At 42.2% G+C, this 26,777-nt stretch overlaps 1 protein-coding gene across 4 annotated transcripts in view; it reads right to left on the minus strand.

Annotated features, from left to right (window-relative positions):
* trappc9 (trafficking protein particle complex subunit 9) overlaps nucleotides 1-26,777 on the minus strand; it is a 956,085-nt gene that overhangs the window by 814,381 nt on the left and 114,927 nt on the right. For all 4 annotated transcript variants that reach the window (XM_041189162.1, XM_041189161.1, XM_041189164.1 and 1 more), the window contains 2 exons: nucleotides 25,801-25,886; nucleotides 11,113-11,239 (listed from right to left, as the gene is read on the minus strand). In XM_041189162.1, the coding sequence (XP_041045096.1) occupies nucleotides 11,113-11,239; nucleotides 25,801-25,886 (213 nt within the window). The remainder of the gene's footprint in view (nucleotides 1-11,112; nucleotides 11,240-25,800; nucleotides 25,887-26,777) is intronic.

Here is a 26,777-nt window from a genome sequence, read left to right on the forward strand (position 1 = left end):
CTTCACACTTTAACATCCTCCTTCAGACCCACTCGAAGACCATGACTTTGGTTTCCCCTCCTAGAATTTCCTTCATTGCTCAGCATCTACTTGCTGCTTACATTCTGATGCAGGTCAGTTTTGGATAGTTGATGACATAAATGCAGTTTTGTGTCTTCATTAGTTTTTCACTTTTTGTCCTTTCATGTGAAACATGAAAGGGAATTTGGTGGGAAACCAGCACTTTGTGGCAGTGGTTGTTGAGCTCCAGACAGGAGGGATCTCAGAAGCCTTTTCGGTCAGTTGGGAAGAGATGATCACCAAGCCACTTTCTGGCAGTGAAAGTGATACAGAAGTAGGGAGGACAGAGAAAAGTCAAGCAAGTCGCAGGAACAAATATTAGTGCTCCAGAGTACAAGTGGTTGAAGGGAAAGGAAAGATGGATTCGGAGCAGGCTGTTGGTGGAAAATGGGCAGTGTTGGAAGGTAGTGTGTCATTTGTACCATTTAGGTCATAACTGGTTGGTGGGGAGAGAGCAACGTAAAAGCAAATTTTCCCTTAGTGAACAGGAGAGGATCTAGCAAGGAATAAGTTGCAGTCATAGGACAAAGGAAAGTAAGAGAGATGGGAAAGGTGGTATAAGAAAGAGGTGGAGAACTACTGATTATTTCTAGTTGTGCCCATTTTGGTTTGCAACCGCTTCAACATCAAGCTGGAGTTTCAAACCCCATGCCTCCTCTCTCAATGACTGCTCTGCTTCATCACCTGCTGCCTAAACACCATTAAAATCATTATATGCAGCCTCTGCACTCTCAAACCCAATTATCCCTATGCTCTCCTTCATATTCTAATCCAGAGAGCCAGTTGAAGGAGCCAATCTTTACACACCTTTATAAGCATGTATTTACTGAGTTACAGACAACAATCTTGACCATCAGCGAAGTGATGGAAGGGGTTGTTCAAAATGCTATCAAATAGCACTTGCTCGGCAATAACCTGCACGCCTATGTTCAGTTTGGGTTCCACCATTGGCACTCAGCAACAAGCCTCATAACAATCTTGGACCAAATATAGACAAAAAAGCTGAATTGCAGAGGTCAGGTTGAGTGTAACTGTCCTTGACATCCAGGCAGCATTTGACATTAAGGAGCCCTGGCAAAATTGGAGTCACTGGGAATCAGGGAAAAACTCTCCACAGGTTAGAGTCATACCTATCACAAAGAAAGATGGTTGCAGTTGTTGAAAGCCAATCGTTTCAGCCCCAGGCCATACAGGAGTTCCTCAGGCTAATATCCTGGGCCCAATCATCTTCGGCTGCTTCAATGGCCTTGCCACCAAAATAAGGTCAGAAGTGGGGACATTTGCTGATGATTACAGTGTTCAGTGCCATTCACAACACCTAAATTACTGAAGCAGTATATGCCAGCATACAGAGGGACCTGGGCAACATTCAGGGTTGGGCTAAGTGGTATTTAACATGTGCTCCACACAAGGATCAGGCAATGGCCATCTCAAACAAGAGAGAATCTAACGAAATCACCTTGAAATTCAACAGCATTACCACTGCTGGATCCACACCAACATCCTGGGGTTACCATTGACCAGAACTGAACTGAACCAGCCATATAAATATGGTGGCTACCAGAGTTGGTTAGAAGCTGGGAATTCTGTGGCAAGTAACTCACCTCCTGACTCCTCAAAGTCTGTCTGCCATCTACAAGGCACAAGTAAGGAACGTGACAGAGTACTCTATTTTCATGGATGGGTGCAGCTCCAACAACACTCAAGCAGTTCAACGCCATCCAGGACAAAGTAACCTGCTGGATTGGCACCCCATCCGCCACCTTAAACATTCACTTCCTCCACCACTGACACAGTGGCAGCAATATGTACCATCTACAAGATGCACTGCAGCAACTCACCAAGGCTCCTTTGACAGCACTTTCCAAACCTGCAACTTTTACCAGCTAGAAGAACAAGGACAGCATGCTAACACCACCACCTGTAAGTTGCTTTCTAAGGCACACACAATCCTGACTTGGAAGCATATCACCATTGCTTCCCTGTCCCTGGGTCAAAATCCTGGAACCTCCTTAACAGCACTGTGGGTGTACCCACTCCACATGGACTGCAGCAGTTCAAGAAAGCTGCTTACCACTGCCTTCTTACAGGCAATTAAGGAGAGGCAACAAATGCTGGTCTTCCACCAACACTCATCCCACAAACAAAGAACATGACAAGCATGCACCTCTGATCCCAGTTTCAATCTCTATTTGTAGGGGCACAAGTCAACTCCCAGGTAATGCCTATCACTACATACAATTCGCATCCAATTAACAAATACCCTGCTCTCTTCTTAAGTAAAACTTGATGCTTACATGTGCAACCAAAATTTCAAAACGACAGCTTAGTAAAAAAAAAGGCATTTTCTATGCTAAGTATTACATTCTGAGGCTCCCCTCTCCTCTGCGGCCACGAACAATTTCTTCATACATGCAACTCTTTTTATAAAACAATCAGACAGCTGATAACTTGCATCATTTATTTAATTTGAAATCTCCTTTCCCTCCAGCATTTATTTCAAGCCAGCAAGGTCATTTTATAGGGCAGGATCGTTAGTTCAGCAGGCGCGTGCAATTATTGGCCTGGGAACGGACCACCAACCACAATCGGCCCCTGACTGCGATTTCACACTGGCTGGCCAATTAACGGCCAGCCAAGCATGAAAGGTGCACGGAAATGCTCAGCGCTGCCAGGGTGGGGTCAGACGTTGACTTAACTGTGGGCACTGACGTAATCACGGGCATGGAGAGCGCAGAATGAAAAGCTACCTGAAGGCAGAGAGCTGTGCTGAAGATATGAGCTCCAGAACTTCCAACACTCCAGCCATGTTGTTTCAATACAGTTACAACACTGGCATCTACTCAGCTATGTGGAATATTGCTCAGGTATGTCCTGTACAAAAAAATCAGGACAAATCCAACCCAGCTAATTACCATCCCATCAGTCTACTCTCAATCATCAGTAAAGTAACGGAAGAGGTTATCAACAGTGCTAACAAGCAGCACTTGCTTAGCAATAACCTACTCACTGATGCTCCGTTTGGGTTCCACCGAGGCCACTCAGCTCCTGAGCTCATTACAGCCTTGGTTCAAACATGGACAAAAGAGCTGAACTCCCAAGGTGGGGTGAGAGTGATTGCCCTTGACATCAAGGCCACATTTGAGAGAGTGTGGCATCAAGGAGCCCTGGCAAAACTGGAGTCAATGGACATCAGGGGAAAACTCTCCACTCGTTGGAGTCATACCTAGCACAAAGGAAGATAGTTGTGGTTGTTGGAGGTCAGTCATCTCAGCTCCAGGACATCACTGCAGAGTAGTGTCCTGGGACCAACCATCTTCAGCTGCTTCATCAATAGTTCCTTCCATCATAAGGTCAGAAGTGGGGATGTTCACTGATGATTGCACAATGTTCAGCACCATTTGCGACTCCTCAGGTACTGAAGCAGTCTATGTCCAAATGCAACAAGACCTGGACAATCCAGGCCTGGGCTGACAAGTGGCAAGTAACATTTGTGCCACACAAGTGCCAGGCAATGATCATCTCCAAGATGAACAAGAGAGAATGCAACCATAGCCCCCTGAAGTTCAGCATTATTATCACTGAATCCCCCGCTATCAACATCCTGGGGGGTTACCATTGACCAGAAACTGAACTGGACTAGCCATAAAAATACTGTGGCTACAACAGCAGGTCAGAGGCTTGGAATCATGCAACGAGTAACTCATCTCCTCACTTCCCAAAGCCTGTCCCATCATCTATAAGGCACAGGTCAGGAGTGTGATGGAATACTCTCCACTTACATGGATGAATGCAGCTCCCACAACACTAAAGAAGCTGGACACCATCCAGGAAAATGCAGGCCACTTGATTGGCACCACATCCACATGCACTCCCTCCACCACCAATGCACAGGAGCAGCAATGTGTACCAACTACAAGATGCCCTGCAGGAATTCACCAAGGCTCCTTCAGCAACAACTTCCAACCCCACAACCACTCCCATCTAAAAGAACAAGGGCAGCAGGTACATGGGAACACCACCACCTGCAAGTTCCCCCCCAAGTCACTCACCATCCTGACTTGGAAATATATTGCCATTCCTTCACTGTTGGTGGGTCAAAATTCTGGAACTCCCTTCCGAACAGCACTGTGGGTGACCTATATCAAACAGACTGCAGCGGTTCAAAAAGGCAGCTCACCATCATCTTCTTAAGGGAGCTAGAGATGGACAATAAATGCTGGCCCAGCCAGCGAAGGCCACATCCCATGAATGATTTTTTTGGAAAAAGCTGCCTCAGGGAGCTTATGAATTTAAAAGCAATGAACAAAGATTTAAAAATCCAGAAAAATGTCCACACATCAGATGAGTCACCTGAACATACAGATGAAGAAAATTCTGCCCAAACATTTTTTTTTTTTAAATTAATAACAGAAACCTCTTCCCACCACTGGCTGAGGTTTCATCAACAATGCATTGTCCACCTGGCAGGTTCACCCGTCCGCCAACCATAAGGTTGGATGGACCACAAAAAATTGGAGTCAGTTGGAACTTCAATTGGCTTAACTGTCGTTAATTGTCGGCAGGTGCTTCTGTCTTTCACATGGACCTGCCGACCAAAATATCACGAGTGCAGGATGACGTTGGGGCGCTCGCCCAACATCACCATGCACTATTTTACACTTGAGCAGCTCTGACACATGCCCGCATGCCAAGCCAAAAGTTCTGCCCATGATTTTTGCTCACTCACACTCACTGCGTGTCAATATTCTGCAAACTATTTACAGAATACACTATCCATACTATTTTCAGCTCAATGTGGAGAAGAGCGAGGTGATACATTTTGGTAGGAACAAGATGGTCAGACGATATAAAATAAGGGATGAAATTTTGAAGGGGGTGCAGGAGCAGAAAGACTTGGGTGGAAATGTGCATAGATCATTGAAGCTGTCAGGACAGCTGGAGAGAGCAGTTAATAAAGCATATAGTATCCTTGGCTTTATTAAAAGGGGCAGAGAGAACAAGAGCAGGGAGGTTATGTTGAACTTATATAAAAGGTAATCGTTAGACCTCAATTGGAATATTGAGGATAGCTGACTTGTCCCATTCATTGCATTTGAAGCAGGTTTGATGCTCCTTAAGTCTAATGTGTAGACTGCGGCCTATTTACCAAATGTAGACAGGTCTGCAAGGGCTTTCTACAGCGAAATGCCCCAAATCCAACATCAACAAGGCAGAGAAAGCAGCACTCAATGACCTTAGTTTACACACTTCAATCCATATACTTACTGCTGGCAAGAGAAATTCCATAGTCACCATGGACCAAGAAGAGTATAACAACAAGATTCAATGTCTCAACACAGATACCTATAAGAAATTCCCTAGTTCTGGGCACCCTGTTATAGGAAGGATGTGAACACATTGGAGAGAGTGCAGAAGAGGTTTACAAGAATAGTCCCAGAGATAAGAAACTTCAGCTTTGAGGATAGATTGGAGAGGTTGAGACTGTTCTACTTGGAGAGAAGAAGAATGAGAGGAGACTCAGAGATGTTCAAAATCATGAGGGAGCTGAACAGAGTAGATAGGGAGAAGATGTTCCCACTTGAAAAAGGATCAAGACCAAAAGGGCATGAATTTAAAGGGATTTACAAAAGAAGCAAGTATGGTGCGAGAAAAAACCTTTCACACAACGAGTGGTTTGGGTCTGGAAAACACTGCCTGGAAGTGTAGTGGGGGCACATTCAATTAAGACGGTCAAGAGGACATTTGATGATTATTTGAACAGAAAATAATTTGCAAGGGTACGGGGAAAAGGCAGGGCAATGGCACTAGGTCATAATTTTCATTTGGAGAGCCAGTGCAGATATGATGCGCCGAATGGCCTTCTTCTGTGCCATTAAGATTGTGATTCATACAAAATCTTCCAAAATACTTGACAAGTAGAATTCCATATTCACTGGCTCCACAACAGTTAGGTGTTAACAGCCAAAATATATTTAAGAACCTTTTTATTTTCTCAGCTTCCCAAGTGAAGTGGGAACATTTTCCATTTTCACACAAAATATTATGAAACCAGCAGCATAAGATATCCAACAGCAAGATTAACATGAAATATTGCTGAAGTTGATCAGCTTCATGTTCTTTGGGTCATCTCGGAAATGAGAACTCGAGTACACATTTCTCCACATTTTTTTTAATGCTTTATTTGTCCTTAAAACGTTCTCAACTTTGGAGTGTTTCATTGTTTTACTGGACTCCAACACATCAAAACTAGAATCTGGTCTCATCGGAATTCCCAAGTAGTTCAACTGAACATTCAAGCTTCACAATTGCTTTGTGTCTTCTTTAGGCACATCATCTTTCCATGAGGACCTAGTAAAATTAACTGGGATGAGCGTAAGAGTCTGTAAATAGGATGGTTGATTTAGCATTATTCCAGGCATACTCTGTTTAACATATAAACCAATATATTTGAAAGTCCCACAAGCTTGATGCCTAATTTTCAGAAACATTTCTGAAAAGCCTTTCCCTGCAAAAACGCAGGCTTTTATATTGAATGATCGACACTCAGATGAAGATGCAGCTAAAAGAGCTGAAAATATTTAAGATTATTTTTTCAGCTACAGCAGTCCACTCAAATCTTTATCACCCAGTTGCTCTTCAAAGCCCCAAGCAACAAGCTTCAGCTTTCTAAATCCTTCTGGAAGGACATTTTCAGTACAAATCCACCTAAGTGACCCTAATCTGGTAACTCAGAATAAAACCTAAATTCTTTCTAATTATCTAATTCCCTTTATTATCTTTCTCTTACTTGTTTATCCTCAAGTTTATTGGCACCTCTCGGAACCTCACCACCATGAGGACTTCTACTTCGGTTTTGAGATTGGTCTTTGGTCTTTATCTCATTTGTCCAATCTCATCAAGCTACAGCATCTTCTTACACTTTTATTTATGCTGTTGCAAGATCACCTGTTTGCACCATACAAGGTTCTTTCTCTAGTACATTTATATTCTCTGACCTCCGGACTCACCATCAGTACTTATACTACAGTTTCTTATCAGATTCTTTCACCCCCATTCTACAAGGACATGGGCCTCCTTTCTTGGCCATCATCCTGAACATTCGATCAACATTTAAATTTACTGGTAGATTTTCCGGCACATTCTACAATTGTCATATCTCTTCAGTCATTTGGCCCATCTGGAACATTGATCAACTGTGAAGTCACATTCTGGATAATTGGTCTTTGGATGTGATAGTTCTGTCCTGTGTGTCATAATCACTCAGTACCATTATTCAGCCCTTGACCTCCTGTATTCTGCCCTTGGACCTTCATCATGAAATACATGACCATTTTGGGTATAAGGTGCCTCATTTACTTTTCAGCTGCCCAGAACCCAGGATTTTGTAATTAATTCCAAAAAATTGCGAGAATGGGTTTTAACAACTTGATTGCTATGTTTGATAAGTACTGTTTTATCATCACAGATCATAGTCTATTACCTTACTAGAGCCTTTCTATTCTTTATGGGCCTTCAATTTCAATATAGCAAATCTCCTGAATTAAAACTCTGTATTGGATAGTCCTATATGATACCACAATACTCTCAGAATTTCCTCCAAGACCTCAGCCTCGAAGATAAGTCATCTCCTGGCACGTAAAGCAGCAATATGTGCCAAGAAAGATAAAACTAATTTGTAGTACCTTTTTAAGCAGGAGGGCAATCGCACAACACAGAAGACAATTTGAGATTTCATCCACAGACCAATTGATAGGGACTCTATCTTCCAAACTCCTGGAGTGAATTATTTGCATGAACTGCCCATGCCAGGATGGTTGTCAGCTTGCAGCTTGTTTGATGAGCTAATGCAACATTTCATCGATCACTACGATTCCTTTGTGTCCATTGCTGAAAACCATTTTCACATACAGTTTTCATAACTATGATGTTCATGTTTTAACATGTCTCTAAACTCATCATTGACAAATTCCGTTCCATTATCGGTCATAATCATTGCTGTGTCTCACGTCCAGTTCCTATCCGTTTCTCCATGATTTTGTATATCGATGACCCTTTTGTCCTTATTAGGAATTACTGTAGACAGGTAAATCTGATAAACAGATCTACAAAATGTGAATGAAAATATTTGCCTTTTTCCCATACCATGAATGGGGGTAAATGCCATGGATCAAAAATCATACGTAAATGGAAAGCTTACAATAGGATGTGGCATCATTCTCTAATACTTTAACGCAGATTTCATACTTCTGACTAAACTCCTCAATTACTCATCAACCATATCTGCATTCTATAGCAGGATTTTAACCTTTGCCCAGTAGAGTGAATAAATTATCTAACTTTAAGACAATTTGCTTTAGTTCTCTCTGATTTTTATCACTTGATGCCATTAATATTTGTCCGTCACTCTGATGAGAAGCATCAGCTTTGTTAAGGGGATATAACAATGTCCTAACTGGGTAAACCGCAGAAGACCTGGTTTTCCAAAACTAATTGCTTATCATGTTCCATATCAACTTCGTGCATGCCTTTTCATAGAAGGTTTAGGTAACAATATAGGTATCTCAATAAGTATTATATCAGTACTCATAAATTGACTTACCCCAGCTATTTTACAAATGGAATTCCAACTCTCTCTCGTGGCCTCAATGTGTAATAATCACCAAACCAAAAAACTTTATATTTCTTAACCTTGCATTGATCATTACTTAGTAAATCAAGGTTATGCCTTTTAACCAATCTGTTCAACATACTGAAGTGTGAACACTATCAAGGCACTGCACAGTTACATAAGTACATGACTAACATGTTCATCACAGAACTAAAACTCCTGGTAACCAGTATAATTTGTTCAGATCTGTAGCATAAATGTCTGACACAGAGCGCTAATGTGGGACTGTATACAGTACCACTGATAGAGTGATGTAAGAAGTCACACGACCCAGACCTAGGGTCAGTGTTGTGTTGAGCGGAGGCATGTTAAGACCTAGGCATGGAGATAGCTCCTTGCCTGTATGCTTTACTGTATATATGTATATAGTTACAAGTAGTTAAAGACTTGCTGTTAACATACAAAAGACTATGAAGACTTAACAGACACATTCATAACCAACACCATCACAACAGGATCAATCATCATTTTCATGTTCTTCCTCAACTCAGAATTTTGGTCACATGTCATTTCAAGGACCCTGCCTCTTCCCTTTGGGCAGTTCATTGCATAACGATACTTGAAATCACAGTTGAAGCATCTGTTCCTTGGGTATTCCCGGGATTTATTTGCTTAAAATTGCTATTCCAATTCTGTCTTCTGCTGTAATAGCCAGATCCCTTAAAGGTGCTTTCATCCTCATTCTGTTTTTAATCTTTCCTGTGTACTGATACCTAGGTCCAATATCTGGACCATTTAGTAATCGGGAAATCATTGAGCTCGTGTCACTGCAAAACATTTCATATATTTCACAAAGACAAAGAAAGTAACAGTTTTCCCAGAAACATTATCAAGGCAGCAGACATCTGATCCAACAGCATCTCCCTATCTGAAAACCCAACACCAATTAGAACCAGCAGCCTGCCCATATTGTACCCTTAGAACAATCCAGCAATTTAAAAGCCTGTACTAATCCAGGGATCCTTGAACTAAATATAGTCACTCTTCTACACAATCTGTTGAAGTCCATGATATATTCCTCCATGGAACAACCATATGTCCTCAGAAACCTGTCAAAGCCTGACCACGGCTCAAAAGCATTTAACAATTTCATCCAAGAAATCTAATAGTAGATCCAAACTTTCATCACTATCCAACTGACAGGCATCCAGCTCAAAAAAATACTTTACTCCTGATTTTACTTCTTGTAGGAAGCGACAACACCAAGGCCAAACTCATTTCCTCTTTGGTAAGGACCTAACTTATGTCCACATACCCACTTCATTCTTCCATTGGTCATATGGTTCAGGCTACAAAAATAATCAGAGGGTAATCATATCCCTGCAATTTATACCTGCTTTCTGCCATTTTCCACAAGGGCTACTGGGATTGCCGTTTACTGTGAAACTTTTTCTCTTAGCTTCCAACCTTTAACTTCTCTGCTACCATGTTCCTATAACCATTCTCTTCTATCATGTTCTATTCCAGAAAGCCAATTGGTGAAGGAAAAAACTGAAGCCAATCTTTACATACTTTCATAAGCATTTATTTACAGAGATACATATTATAAGTATGCACCTCAACATCAATAACTACAGCTTCTGTTGGTGTCTATTTATAGGGGCACAAACGAATTCCCAGTTGATGTCAATCACTTGCATAAAATTAAACACCATCAGAACAGAATTAACATGTTGGCCTCCCATTCACCATTCCCAAACTCCAATTTAGTAAAGCTCTGCTGCCCCATAACTAAGCTGGTTTGCCCATCAGCTTACTCCTCAGTGGCATACATTGGCTAGATATCCAGTGCTTCAAGTTAAAATTGAGAGAGAATTTTAAAATCCCGATATGGAGTCAACCATTAACATTGGCTCACTCTCCTCCAGCCTTATAATTCCCTCTTGAAGTTCATATTCTTCTTAATCCAATTTATTGCCCACGCTCTCCACCATTAGCCCACAAGTGACACCAGAGGCTTCAGCAACATGGGTCCAGCTCTCTGAAAACCTCTCCTCAAACCCCTCTGCTTCTCCATCTCTTTCTCCTTTAAAAGAGATTCTCAAAACATGTCATACCAGGTAAGCTTTTGGTCACCTCCCTAAAGACTTCTTTCCTAATTCAGTGGCTGTATCCCTATATCTTTTGTGAAGAACTTACGGACATTTTTTTTCATATTAAAAGCATTGCATCTAAGACTCGCTGCAAATGGAAGTTCAACTTTAAATGTTCATGAGAGAATTACTTAAAAATGACAATAGCAATGAACATTTGTAGGCAGCATGGAATACGCAGCATATATAGGGTGCTTTCTTCTGTAAGGAAATGCTATATTAGGCAAATAAATCTTTGTAGAAAGTCTTTATGATCCTACGAAACATAGGATTATCCTAAATTCTTACCATTTACACTGATCTGTCCTGATGTACGTGGAACACCAACAAGTGTGACAGGGTACAATCCTGACTCAGCAGGGAGAGAGAGTGCAGCTGGGAGAGATTCAAATTCAACACCAGTTACCAAAAGTCCCTGCAAAATTGATGAGAGAGAAGGGGGGGGGAAAAAAAAAAAATCAATATTGAACAACAATAAGTAGGAAAATGTATCAGACTAATACAGAAAATATATTACTGGATTTAGACAGATTTTGTAATACAATATGAAAAGTATTACATCTACATAAGTAGTAAAGTTAACAGATTCTGAAATAGTCTGTCAACTAAGCTTTATCACTAAAGTATTCTGAAGGACACTGTAATGACCCAACAAAGAAGTGGTACCAACTTACATGACACAAGAATTTTCCCCTTCCAATTATTAGTATAAACCAATTATATTCAAGTGTTTCATGTCATGAATGCCACAATTCCAAAATTGTAACAGAGGGGAAATGGCTTTAAACGCATCTCCTTCTTCCTGCTAGAAAATAAATTAGGACACAATCTACGTAAGGAGATACCAAAACACACACTGATTTGTCACAATGTTGTGTTGGTACATTTGGACTTGTAGAGCTAGCATCACTCCAAACTCATTAAGCAACATATTCAAAGTGCGCTTCAGCACCCTATTAACATCATCTGACCCCTCATATATAGTTTTATGATCCATATCTATTAATCTGTAAGATTTTGCCAAATGACACCATGTAAAATGCATTTCAATGCAATTAACTATGAGGTAATGCATTTTCATTTAAAAAAAGAGTAATTAGACTCAATGCAAGAGCAGAAAGGACTTGGGAGCACAGGTTCAGAGGTAATCAAAAACACCATCTCAAATTAATATGGTTGTAATAAAACCTATAAATCTAATGGCTGGTTTATCTCAGGAGGTATGGGTTTAAAAGCCAAGGGATAATGACATGCTTCTTAAATTTTAAGCCCTCACAGTACCATGTGCAGTACTTGGCTACACACAATGGGAAGATATTGAGGTTTGAGAAATCGTTAACACAGACTCACTAGTATGCTGCCTGGTTCCAAGAAACACCAATACAAACGAAGATTTGTGAAACTGGGGGTGGAATTTTCCGAGCCCACTGGTAGCAGGCATGATAGGTGGCATGTGCGGAAAATATGGCGCAGCCTGTTTCACAACGGTATGAATGCAGGTTGTGATCATCCACTCAGCCCACCGATGGCGGGTCCCATTTCCCGCCATTGGTCGGCAGGGAGCTAATTGAAATTCATCAGCATATAATTAAAAGGCCATCCCGCCAGGCTCTTGGAAACCTGCCGTATCGTCCCGTCCACGTCGGCAGGAAAGCACGCTGACGTGTTTCACAACAGCACGCAGGCAACATGCACTTGGCGGCCTTCACTTTGGGGGAAACTGTGGTGAGTGAACAGCAGCATTCTCCACAGCTCACCTGTTTTTTACAGGCCTCAGGGGTGCCAAGGTGGCAAATGCTAGCCAGCCTGGAAGGCGACTGCTGAGGGGTGGCTGTCCAGGGGCAAGTGCTGGCCAGTCTTGGAGGAAACCGTTGTCTGTGGGGGGGTGGGTTTAAGTGCTGCCCTGGCGCTGCATCCCACGCACAGGCAATCGAGGTGCGGGACAGGGTAAGCTAGGGATATCATCACGCATTAGGTATAATTAGGTCTGTATAAACTGATCATGCCTCTGCAACTGAGACAGATCAGGCATAGCCACAATGATATGATTGGGGTCTGGCTCCTAGCCTGCCCGCAATACAGAGGCAACAAAAAGTCACCAAGTGCTCGATACCTTACCCAACACCTGCACCCCACCACCCCTCTCCCAAAACACCAGCACAAACTTCGAGTCTGCCACCACTTTATTGGAGGCGAACAATGGCATCAGAGATGGAGTTAAGCCTGCACAACAGTACAGGAGTGACATCCTGGACCAAAGTCTCCATGGCGGCTGCCATCCTGCCAGTATTGACCTCGGTGTGCTGTAATGCCGGAGCTATCACCTCAGCTTGGAGGCGGGCGGACTCCTCCATTGCAAACTGAGGGGTACAGCGAACATTCCTTCCTGTTATTCCCTAATTTGCCTTTGCAGCTCCAGCACCTGTGACATGACCGAGTCCAGAGGCTCGTCATCTGACTCAGACTCAGCAATGTTCTGGCCTCCAGCAGTCCTGAGTGCCAGGGACCTGGGAAGTCCCTACCTCCACCTGCTGTAGATCAGAAAGTCCGATGTGCTCACCAGATTGTGATCCCAAGGCCGGCTCTGTTTTTGAATTCTATCAGAACTTTGATGCCCGGCATCCCTCCACCTGTCAGCGACCTTTCCCTCCTGTTGTGTGCCAGTTTGTCCTGCATGGATAGAAGTGGGGAGAGTGTATCAGGACACCTGCCAGGCCAGATAAGTATACCTGGCCTGGACAAAATGAGAACAATGACGGTGTGTGTGAAAGAGTGAATAGTCATGTCCCTTGCACTAGCAGTGAGTGAGAGCCCTGTGGATGTGTGATAGGTTTTTGAGTGAAAGAGTTGGCAGTGATGAAAAGATGACTTACCCTGGTGGAACAGAGATGATTCATCCTTTTGCAGCAGTGGTGGCTGTCCTCCTCTGCAAGGCGTTTGCGCTGACATCACTGTCACCGCCTCCCAAGCCAGGCTGGTGACTTTGCTGCCCATCCTGCTGTCAAAGCGGGGGTAGAGCACATCCCAGTGGGCCTCCATGGCATCTAGCAGTCATTCAAGGGACCCATTGTTGATGCGGGGGAGCTGCAGTCTTTTTTCCTTTGCTAGCCATGTCTCCCGAGGAGCGGTGGTGAGCTGGAGACTGCCTTTTATTGATGGCGGCTGGCATGATGCAACAGAAGGGTGATGGAGGGAGGGCGAATGAGAGCCAGCTCGCTACGGAAATGGCATGTTTCATGGGAGTGAATAAATAATGAGGCAGGCTCGAGGCAATACGGCATGAAAACCTGCCATTTTTGTCAGTGGGTAGGACTCCATTTACCTGCCCGCTACCACACTTGGCACAAGCCTGGGAAAATTCTGACCTAGGTCTCTCCTCATTAGAGAAATGCTGATTAGGAAATGACATGATAGACATTTTTAAAATAAATGAAAAAAATCAGGTATGGTAGATAGACATAGACAATTTCCAGTAGTTGAAGGGGTCAAGAACAAGGGAGCTCAGACACAAGACTGAATTTAAAATTGAAAGCAAGAGGAATTTAAGAGTTGTCAAGTTGTGAAATTCACTTCCCGGAATTGCAGTTGAGAGATATGTGATGTAAAAACATTCAACATTGAACTGGATAGGTGGATGAAGCAAAAAAGAGGTTGAAGGGTAGTGGATCAGGTAAATGTGATTAGAACTATTTACTCACATGGATGGTAAATACTGACATGATGTGGCTGGGCCAAACAACCTATCTGCATGTTAGAACTTCCATGCACTTCCATGAAAATGTACGTAATTCTGACTATTCAGCAATGACCCAGCTGTATTAGTTAATAACCCTCTGCTTCCCCCATCCCCACTTCAACAATACGAAAGTATTCACATTCACAATTTATTACCACTTTTGCATCTCTCTCAGGGTCTTCACTACAAACTTGAAGTATGTTCAGTTAACTAGGCTGCACAGTTTTTAAGCAAAGAAAGGCAGTATGATTAAATGTCACGTTAGACCATAAGACATAGAAGCAGAAATTAGGCCAATCAGCCCATAGAGTCTGCTCCGCCATTCAATCATGGCTGATAAGTTTCTCAACCCCATTCTCCCGCCTTCTCCCCGTAACCTTTGACCCACTTACCAGTCAAGAACCTATCTATCTCGGCCTTAAATACACTCAATGACCTGGCCTTCACAGCCTTTTGTGGCAATGAATTCCATAGATTCACCACTCTCTGGCTAAAGATGTTTCTCCTCATCTCTGTTCTAAAAGGTCTTCCCTTTACTCTGAGGCTGTGTCCTTGGGTCCTAGTCTCTCCTACTAATGGAAACATCTTCCCCACGTCCACTCTATCCAGGCCTTTCAGTATTCTGTAAGTTTCAATCAGATCCCCCCTCATCCTTCTAAACTCTATCGAGTATAGACCCAGAGTCCTCAAACGTTCCTCATATGTTCAGTCTTTCATTCCTGGGATCATTATCGTGAACCTCCTCTGGACCCTCTACAGGGCCAGAACATCCTTCCCGAGATACGGGGCCCAAAATTGCTCACAATATTCTAAAGGTGGTCTGACCAGAGCCTTATAAAACCTCTGCAGCACATGCCTGCTTTTATATTCTGGTCCTCCCGAAATAAATGCCAACATTGCATTTGCCTTCCTAACTACCGACTCAACCTGCAAGTTAATCTTAAGAGAATCCTGGACTAGGACTTCCAAGTCCCTTTGCACTCCAGATTTCTGATTCTCTCCCCATTTAGAAAATAGTCTATGCCTCTATTCTTCCTGCCAAAGTGCATGACCTCACACTTCCCCATGTTGTATTCCATCTGCCACTTCTTTGCCCACTCTCCTAACCTGTCCAAATCCTTCTGCAGCCTCCCAGCCTCCCCAATACTACCTGTCCCTCCACCTATCTTTGTGTCATCTGCAAACTTATCCAGGATGCCCTCAGTTCCTTCATCTAGGTTATTAATGTATAAAGTGAAAAGTTGTGGTCTTAACACTGACCCCTGCGGAACTCCACTAGTCACCGGCCGCCATCCTGAGAAGGACCCCCTTATCCCCACTCTCTGCCACCTGCCAGACAGCCAATCTTTTATCCATGCTAGTACCTTGCCTCTAACGCCATGGGCTCTTAACTTACTGAGCAGCCTCCTGTGCGGCACCTTGTCAAAGGCCTTCTGTTAGTCCAAGTAGATAACATCCATTGGCTCTCCTTTGTCTAACCTACTCGTTACCTCCTCAAAGAATTCTAACAGATTTGTCAGGCATGACCTCCCCTTGATGAAACCATGCTGACTTTGCCCAATTTTACCATGCACTTCCAAGTATTCTGAAATCTCATCCTTAATAATGGACTCTAAAATCTTACCAACGACCGAGGTCAGGCTAATCGGCCCGTAATTTCCTGTCTTTTGCCTCACTCCCTTCTTAAACAGGGGGGTTACATTAGCGATTTTCCAGTCCTCTGGGACCCTCCTTGACTCCAGTGATTCCTGAAAGATACCACCAATACCTCCAATATCTCTTCAGCTATCTCCTTCAGAACTCTGGGGTGTAATCCATCTGGTCCAGATAATTTATCAACTTTCAGACCTTTTAGTTTTCCTAGCACCTTCTCCTTGGTAATGGCCACCATACTCACCTCTGTCCCCCGACTCTCTTGAACTTTGGGGATGTCACTCGTGTCTTCCACTGTGAAGACTACATTGTACTATTTCATCAAATTGCACAATTTTGAGACCAACTGAAAATATAACTGCTCAAATACTGAAGCAAAAGAGTGAAGCTTAGATACATTTTGCTTTTCAAATATTAGATTTTCATTCTCACAACCAAATTTTAAATGATTTTGAATGTGAAGCTAATGGGTGTGTTAGAAAGACAATTTCCATGTGGCACTGATTTCGATCAGTTTAGACTGTGTCAGCATAAAGCGTAAATTGGGTTCTCAAACTTGATTAATAGCAACTTATTATTTTACACTATCAGCAAGAACGAAGAATGTTGTTATACCCATTACATAATCTGAATGCTTCAGCTGCCAATTTTTTAAAGCATTACATACTACAAAACTGTTAACTGCAGTACAACATAGTACGTTTTGAAAGCTCAGGACAACAAAAAACTGCAGAAGAGTGGCATTTAAATGGACCTCAAAATAATTTGATTTTTATTAAATGAATTACAAAAGTGAGCAATGTTTACAAAAGTTGCCCAATAGATGCTCTGAAAATATTGCTTGAAATTCTTCAAATTTCAGTGGAAATACCAGAGGAAGAAAACACTGCACAGAAATGCAACGTCAATTATGAATTCAAACTATCAACATTCTCAGATCTGCAGCTGAATTCTTTTCCTCAACCCTATTATCTTGCTACTTATTACCATTCTTTCAAAACTTCCCTTAAACCTTTTTTCTCTGACCTTGGCTTCAATGGCTCTCCTAACTCTTCTTCCAAGACTGCCCAAATGCATTTCCACCTCTATGAAAGGCTTTGGCATCTTTTATTGCATTACAACTGTTATGAAGTATCTATTCATATTTTCAGCCATCCAAACTGGGCTAGAAAGGTTTTGTCAATTTTTACATACAAATCAATTTCATAAATTTAAAAACTTCCTTTGATTACAGGAGAGGAACTCAATTAAAAAGCTTAAGAAACTCTGTGGGTGAATAATTAATCAGCATATACAAATGGATGCTATTTCTATTACATCCTCCAAGGGGCATCAAGATCCTAACAAAGGTCTGCAACACAGTAACAACAACTCAACCAAGTTTATGAATCGATGTATGCAAACATATACCTCTAAAACAGATGAATGTTTAATTAAATAATTTTCCAAAACTCAAATTCATTAATATGACAAATGAAAGCTCAAGGACAATGTTTACAGATTCCCAAAGTCAGGATCACGTATATTAAGTATGCTTTTTCTTAAATACAAGATGTAGGACCAAAGAAAAGTAGGAAAAACCCCCAATCTCAATAACAAAATATTTTGAATTTTCCTTACGATAAAAGTAAATTACTGCAGCTGCTAGAAATCTGAAATAAGAACAGGAAATGCTGGAAAAACTCAGATCTTGCATCATTTGTGAAGAGAGAAACAGCTAACGTATTGTGAAGTCAGCAAAAATAGAAATAGAACTGAGCACAGCTGTACAAGTAACATGAAGTGGGTTGTTAAAAGGATTGGATGCAATTTTTTGAATGTTAAAAAAATAAATATATGATTTTTTCCTGGAAGTCATGAGCAGAAAAGATACCAGCAGCATGTCATCCATCACAAAAGGTTACATGACTAAATTTATTGACTTTTTAAATCACTGGCATGAATGACATACTGGGTATGAAGAGCTCAAATAATAAATTCCCAGGATGGACCCTTTATACCAACGGTGCAAAGAGTCACTGAAGACAAAATTGGCAAAACGCTGGCAATCATCATGAGGGAGTCAGTGAACATGGGAGATCCCAATAGTTTAAATTCATATCCATTTTCAAAGAAACAAGTTCTAATGCCAAATCAGTAGAGTGCAAGTTTGAGATCTTTATGCTGAAGATTGTATTCTGGTTAGGGCAAACCTTGAAATATGTATTATTTCTACTCAGAAGTGCAAGAGAAAATTCAGTGATAACAGGAAATGCTGGGAAAACTCAGCAGGTCTTGCAGCATCTGTGGACAGAGAAACAGGGCTAACATTTCAAGTCCGCATGACTCTCCTTCAGAGCTCTGAAGAGTCATGTGGGCTCAATACGTTAGCTGTTTCTCTCTTCACAAATGCTGCAAGATCTGAGTTTTTCCAGCATTTCCTGTTTTTATTTCAGATTTCTAGCAGCTGCAGTAATTTAATTTTATCGTAAGGAAAATTCAAACCCTGGAAGCAGTGCAGAAAAGGTCCATGAAGCTGATCTGTAGGGTTGGAAATGAGAATTATAAGGAAAGGCTAGTAAAGCAAGAACTCTACAGACTTCAAAGTTAGAAAATGAGAAGACAGTGTAAGTTGCCAAGTAGAATAGAAATGGCTAGATCTGAGGACTGAGGTGTAAACTGTGAAAGGCAAGTTCAGGTCCGATGTTAGAAAGCACTCCTTCACACACAATGATTAACACCTGTAATATAATGAGAACAAAAGCTCCAGAATCAGCTGTTCAAGGGACAATTAGAGTGATAAGATCATTTATTACCAAAGAAGAATATGCTAGATGGGTCAAATGACTGCTCCTGATCTACATTAATTCTGTGACAACTGTACACAGGAGTTCATAGCAAGTATAGTGACAAATATCAACTTTGCTGCTTTAAAGAAGGAAGTTTTTGAAAGCTATTGGTGACAGTGTTTATTGATGTATAGTGGATAGAATAGAATTCACACACTGCTAATTTGAAAATACCCAGACATGATCAACCACTCACTATATTGGAATTGCAGAATCACGGTAAAAAACACTTGAGATATAAATTTTGAAGTTTTGTACCATTAAATGTAATATTGGAAATCATTCTCCACTTTATAGACATGCAAAAAAGCTTTAGTTTTATTCAACATACGAAAGACTAGATATTTATACAAAAAAACCAAAGTAGTTGTATCACATCCTTAGTTAAATTCTAACCTCCAGGAGGCTACGTTTATGTTTATGCATGCAGATCAAAAAGTGAAGTATGATCACTTTTTATTCCTAATTGACACGCCTAGCATCCACACTCTGCTTAAGAGAACTCAGGTAAGATAGACAGAACATGTTGCCAAGCTGCCTGTTAAACGTTTCAATACAAGAAAAAGCTCTTCTGCGGCAAGCTGAGGGGGAACCTTCACATGGAAGCCCTAAGAAGCGTTTCAAGAAGGCCATTAAGACCTCACTGAAGAGTTCCAACATCACCCAAGACATGGGAGAATCTCACAGGGTACATCCATCTTTCCTCACAGCTGCAATTTTCCAGACCTGAAAACATCCTCGTGAATCTCCTCTGTACCTCTCGAATGCAATTACATCCTTTCTGTAATGAGGTGATCTGAACTGCATACAGTATTCAAGTTATGGACTAAATAATGTTTTATATAGTTCCAGCATAACCTTATATTCTATGACTCAGCTAATAAATGAAAAGATTCCATATGCCTTCTTAACCACCTAATCAACCTGTCTTGCTACCTTCAGGGATCTGTGGACATTCACTCTAAGATCCCCAACATTTTTTATTCATTCATGGGATGTAGGCTTCACTGGCTGGGCCAGCATTTATTGCCCATCCCTAGTTGCCATTAAGAAGGTGGTGGTGAGCTGCCTTCTTGAACCACTGCAGTCCATGCGGTGTAGGTGCACCCACAGTGCTGTTAGGAAGGGAGTTCCAGGATTTTAACCCACCAGTGAAGGAACGGCAATATATTTACAAGTCAGGATGTTGAGTGACTTGGAGCGGAACTGCCAGTTGGTGGTGTTTCCATCTATCTGCTGCACTGTCCTTCTAGAAGGTAGTGGTCGTGGGTTTGGAAGGTGCTGTCCAAGGAGCTTAGCAGTGCATCTTGCAGATGGTACTCCCTGCTGTACTGTGCGTCAGTGGTGGAGGGATCGGATGTTTGTCGAAGTGGTGCCAATCAAGTGGGCTGCTTTGTCCTGGACAGTGTCAAGCTTCTTGAATGTTATGGGAGCTGCACTCATCCAGGCAAGTGGGGAGTATTCCATCACACTCTTGACTTGTGCCTTGTAGATAGTGGACAGGTTCTGGGGAGTCAGGAGGTGGGTTGCACATCACACGATTCCTAGCCTCTGACCTGCTCTTTTAGCCACAGTATTTATATGGCTAGTCCAGTTCAGTTTCTGGTCGATGGTAACCCCCAGGATGTTGTTAGTGGGGGATTCAATAATGGTAATGCCATTGAACATCAAGGAGCAATAGTTGGATTCTCCCATGCTGGAGAATCATTGCCTGACTTTTGTGTGGCGTGAACGTTACTTGCCACTTGTCAGCCCAAACCTGGATATTGTCCAGGTCTTGCTGCATTTGGACATGGACCTCTTCAGTATCTGATGAGTCGCAAATGGTGCTGAACATCAGGCAATCATCAGAAAACTTGTACACATCTGACCCAATGGTGGAAGGAAGGTCATTAATGAAGCAGCTGAAGGAACCTGGAGGTGATGTCCTGGACCTGAGATGACTGACCTCCAACAACCACAACCATCTTCCTTTGTGCTAGGTATGGACTCCAACCAGTGGAGTTTTCTCCCCCGATTCCTATTTGACTCCAGTTTTGCTCGGGCTCCTTGATGCCACGCTTGGTCAAATGTGGCCTTGATGTCAAGGGCAGTCACTCTCACCTCATCTCAGGAGTTCAGCTCTTTTGTCCATGTTTGTACCAAGGCTGTAATGAGGTCAGGAGCTGAGTGGCCCTGGCGGAACCCAAACTGGGTGTCTGCAAGCAGGCTATTGCTAAACAAGTGCCACTTGATAGCACTGTTGATGACTCCTTCCATTGCTTTAGTGATGAGCGAGAATAGACTGATGGGATGGTAAGTGGCTGGGTTAGGTTTTCCCTGCTTTGTGTGTTCAGGACGTACCTGGGCAATTTTCCACATAGCCAGGTAGATGCCAGTGCTGGAGCAGTACTGGAACAGCTTGGCTCGGGGCGCTGCAAGTTCTGGAGCACAAGTCTTCAGTACTATTGCCGGAGTACTGTAAGGGCTCATAGCCTTTGCAGTATCCAATGTCTTCAGTCATTTCTTGATGTTGTGTGGAGTGAATCGAATTGGCTGGAGACTGGCATCGGCGATGCTGGGGGCCTCCGGAGGTGGCCGAGATGGATCATCCACTCGGCACTTCTGGCTGAAAATTGCAGCAAATACTTCAGCCTTATCTTTTGCACTGATGTGCTGGGCTCCCCCAACATTGAGGTTGGGGATATTTGTGGAGCCTCCTCCTCCACTGAGTTAATTGCCCACCACTATTCACGACTGGATGTGGCAGGGTTGCAGAGCTTAGATCTGATCCATTGGTTGTGGGATCGCTTAGACCTTCTATCATTTGCTGCTTATGCTGTTTGGCACGCAAGTCATCCTGTGCTTTAGCTTCACCAGGTTGACATGTCATTTCTAGGTATGCCAGGTGCTGCTCCTGGCATGCCTTCTGGCACTCTTCATTGAACCAGGGTTGATCCCCTGGCTCAATGGTGATGGTAAAGTTGGGGAAATGCCAGACCATGATGTTACAGATTGTGTGCGAGTACAATTCTGCTACTGCTAATGGCCCACAGCACCTCATGGATGCCCACTCTGGAGTTGCTAGGTCTGTTTGAAATCTATCCCATTTAGCATGGTGGTACTGCCACACAACACAACGGAGGGTAGCCTTAATGTGAAGTTGGGGCTTTGTCTCTGCAATGATAGTGTGATGGTCACTCTTACCAATACTGCCATGGGCAGATGCATCTACAGCAGGCAGGTTGGTGAGGATGAGGGCAAGTATGTCTTTCCCTCTTGTTGGTTCCCTCACCACCTGCCACAAACCGAGTCTAGCAGCTATGTCATTTAGGTCTTGGCCAGCTCATAGTCATCCTACCGAGCCACTCTTGGTGATGGACATTGAAATCCCCCACCCAGAGTACATTCTGCGCCCTTGCCAAGTGGTGTTCAACATGGAGCAGCACTGATTCATCAGCTGAGGGAGGATGGTACATGGTAATCAACAGGAAGTTTCCTTGCCCATGTTTGACTTGGTGTCATGAGACTTCATGGGATCCGGAGTCGACATTGAGGACCCCCAGGGCAACTCCCTCCTGACTGTGCCACCACCACTGTTGTGCCTGTCCTGCCAGTGGTTGTGTCAGGGACATGATCTGTAAGGTCTGATTCCATGAGGATGGCTATCAGGCTGTTGCTTAACTAGCTCTCCCAAATTTGGCACTAGCCTCCAGATGTTAGTAAGGACACCATTGCAGGGTCAACAGGGCTGAGATTGCCATTGTCGTTTCCCGTGCCTAGGTCAATGCCGGGCGGCCCGACCGGGTTCATTCCTTTTTTGTAACTTTGTAGCAGTTTGTTACAACTGAGTGGCTTGCTAGGCCATTTCAGAGGGCATGTAGGGGTTAACACATTGCTGTGGGTCTGGAGACACGTGTAGGTCAGACCAGGTAAGGACGACAGATTTCCTTCCCTAAAGGACATTAGCAAACCAGATGGGTTTTTACAACAATCGGCAATGGTTCCATGGTCATCATCAGACTTTTAATTCCTGATTTTTTTTTAATCGAATTCAAATTCCACCATCTGCCGCGGCCAGGTTCAAACCCAGAGCAATACCCTGGGTCTCTGGATTACTCGACCAGCGACAATACCACTATGCCATTGCCTCCCCTTCCTCTACATCTCTCTGCATCCTCCCATTTATTGTTTTGCCTTGTTTGATCTCCCCATCACCTCACACTTCTCTGGGTTGAATTCCATTTGCCACTTTTCTCCCCATTTGACCAATCAAAGAATGAAGCATTTACTTTGCAATGTAGTACAGATATCTTCTGTTAAGTATACAAGATAACTCATGAAGTTTCTAAAGGATGAAGTAAAATGATAGGCTAAGGGAAACCACCATTGATTGGCAATGATGTGCTAAAAGATTGTTGCAGGATTGTTTCAAGTAGGTGGCATAATTCCATGACAATTTTCCTGGTAAATCAACAGACAATTCTAATTGCTCAACAAGCAGTATGAACTTCTCTGTATATCCTGTTAAGGATTTACCAATTGGTGGTTGCATAGCACATCAAGTACAGCTGAATCTGTTTGGTATCCCTCTCATGATTCTCCTCCACCTCTACTTTCAAAATCAAAAGGTAACTGCAAATTCCCAGTGGAAACCACCACCATCAGCGCTCCCCACCCCCCGCAACTTGTGACACAATAGCAGATGGACTAGTAAAAGGTAGCAACTCAGCAATTACCACATAGGCTCTGGCAGACTAGTGACAACAAGAAAATGTTTTTTTAATTTTTTTAAGAAGGTTCCGCTGACCAACTCTTATTGTCACTACAGCCTTTCAAAGCACCTAAGAACGAAGAATGTACAATTTCTACAGGCAATTATGTAATATAAATGTAATACCACTCAATGGATCAATATGATGGAAAATTCGACTTACGAAATCATGCATTAACCTACATGCATCTCACCAGTGCCATGTGTATACTTCAAAAAGAAAATTAGAACATGAAGAAATGTATCTTTGCAGGACAGTTAAATATATTTCACATACTATTTAACTGTCCTCTTCAAAAAAATTACCATGACAACTGCCAAATTTGTTTCCAGTCTTTCCCATCTTACAGTTTCTCTCCAATCTATGCATTCAGTTGTGGTTCAAGGCAGCAGCTAAGCTCCAACTTCTGAAGGGCAATCACGGATAGGCAACAAATGCTGGCCTTGCCAGTGATGCTTACATTCCATAAAAAGAATTTGAAAAGGAAACTAAAAATCGAGAGAAGCAATTTTTTCAGGATATTTTCAACATCACTATGAATTTGATCAATGAAAAGGTATGCAAAAGCAGCCCCCATTTTCTTGTCTGTCCTCAATATCACTCATTCACCATATGGAAACGTTTGTACCATCAAGAATGATGCAGCAACATTTGGGAAATTAGTGAAATCTCAGGGATATGAATCCTGCTGTATGATTCATTGTACATACCATTTTTGTCAATATTGCCATATTTCTCTTTTATCCTTTCCCTCCCCTCTCTCGACATTGACACATACCATTGTATGGCTCTACAAGCACTATGCTCAGTCATCGTGTAAAAACCTAGCCCAAAGGTCTCTGCAGGTGATGAGACAACGGAAACACACATAACCAAGCCTGACACATTTTAACCAACATCCTACATTTTCCATTGGAGGTTAATGGATTATTAAGGAGCAACTAGCTATTTTCTACTCCCAACCAGAGGTACTAAAGTGAACAGTGACACCCCGACAGCCCAAACTGAGATAGTTGAATCCTGGTCAACGCATCTCGGTTACCAGGTTCGATTACAAAGTTCTGATAAAGCATGTAAATTATTGAGGGAAAAAAATGGATGATTACTCTTTTATAATTGGCAAATGAAGTTCAACACATATAAACGTGAGGTAATACATTTTTGTCGGAAGAATAGGTAGGTCACTTATTACTTAGAAGGTGCAACTTTAGGTAGGTAGAGGAACAAAGGGTTTGTGGAGTACAACTACATCAATCATTAAAAAGGTTAATGGCCGCAGGTTAGCAAGGTCATTAAATAAAAAGCAACCAAGAGCCAGGCTTTATTTCTAGAGGGATAGAATTGAAAAGCAGGTGGTTTTGCTAAACCTGTGCCAAACCCTAAGTTAGGCTACACCTAGAGTGCAGTTCTGATAGCCATATTATAAAAAAAGGGGACAGAGGCACTCAAGGGGCTGCAGAGAAGATTTACAAGGAGGATACCAGAAATGCATGAGTATATCCATCAGGAAAAGGATTAACAAGCTGGAGCTCTTCTCTCTTGAAAAAAAGACAGAGGGTGCCTCTAGAGGTCTTTAAAATTATGAAAGGCTTTGAAAGAGTGGATACAGAGCAAATGTTTCCTCTTGTAGGGAACAGCATAATAGAGGCCATCAATATAAAATAGTCACCAAGAAATCCAAAAGAGAATTCAGAAGAAAATTTCTTTACCCAAAGAGTGGTGAGAATGTGGAACTTGCTGCCACAGGGAATGGACTGAAGCATAGTATAGTGGCATTTAAGGGGAAGTTCAACAAACATGAGGGATAAGGGACTCGAGGGTTATGATAATGGATTTAGATGAGAAAGTATGGAGAAGGCTTCTGTGGAGCATAAACACCAGCACTGACTAGTGAGGTTGAATGGCCTGCTTCTGTGCCATATATCATATGCAATCCTTTATGTAACTGCAGGAGGTCTAAATCAGAATTAATAAAAGGGCAAACGTATGAAAAAGCAAAACAAACCATGTTTTCGACTCTCAGTTCAAAAGGCATAGGGTTATAGACCATCAGCTGAACTTCACACACATCTCCTTGCACCCACTGGAAATCTGTTGAGATAGAAACAAAAGCTTGGTTATTGATAAGGACAATTTCACAACTTCCCCTTTAACTCTACTCACTTTATCCATGTGAAAGATGTTTTCTTGATGCCTGCATTGGTCCTAGCTATGTGTCTTTTTGTGGGATGTCTTCAATACGAAACATTTATTGTTTCGCTCTCCACTAATGCTGCCTGACCAGCTGAGTATATCCAGCATTTTCTCTTTTAATTTCAGATCCTCAACATCTACAGTGTTCTGCTTTTGCCTGAAATTTTAAAATTTTACTTGATGGACAAAACCAACCCATGTTTGCACATTTGTAATTGGCTTATTTAAAACCCATGGGACTGGTAATTATCACATTAATCAAGATTTGTTTTCCCCAATCTCAGGTTGTGACCATACCTGACAGTTAAACCATTAAACACAGAACAGATTAATAAACATCAATAGAATTGAAGATTTACAAGACCAAATAAACAGATAGAAAGCTCAACCATTTCATACAACTTATCGAACCCAAAACATGCTAGTCCCTTTAACTTCCTCTCAGAAGTATGTTTTTTCTCTACATACGTATATTTTTAAACATTTAAAACTATGAACTGGATTTGAGACCCATAGGGAGTTTAGCTATCTAAAAGGCATTATATTGCCATTCTGACGAATAAGAACTTCTGCAAGGTATGCCAACAATGCATTAAAAAGCACACAAGGAGGCCACACTGTAGATTTAAAAATTGTTTTAGAGATAATGGACATGCAAAGAGACATTGGGAAAAGTGAGGAAGAGATAGGCAAGGGTGCTTTTGCATTAGGTGTGTAGGGCAGAAGGGATCGGGCTGATCAGATAAGGGAATAGACGAGGAGAGAGAAGAGGAAGATGAATGGGGAACA

Source organism: Carcharodon carcharias, chromosome 6, assembly GCF_017639515.1.
Source record: "Carcharodon carcharias isolate sCarCar2 chromosome 6, sCarCar2.pri, whole genome shotgun sequence".
Lineage (NCBI taxonomy): Eukaryota > Metazoa > Chordata > Chondrichthyes > Lamniformes > Lamnidae > Carcharodon > Carcharodon carcharias.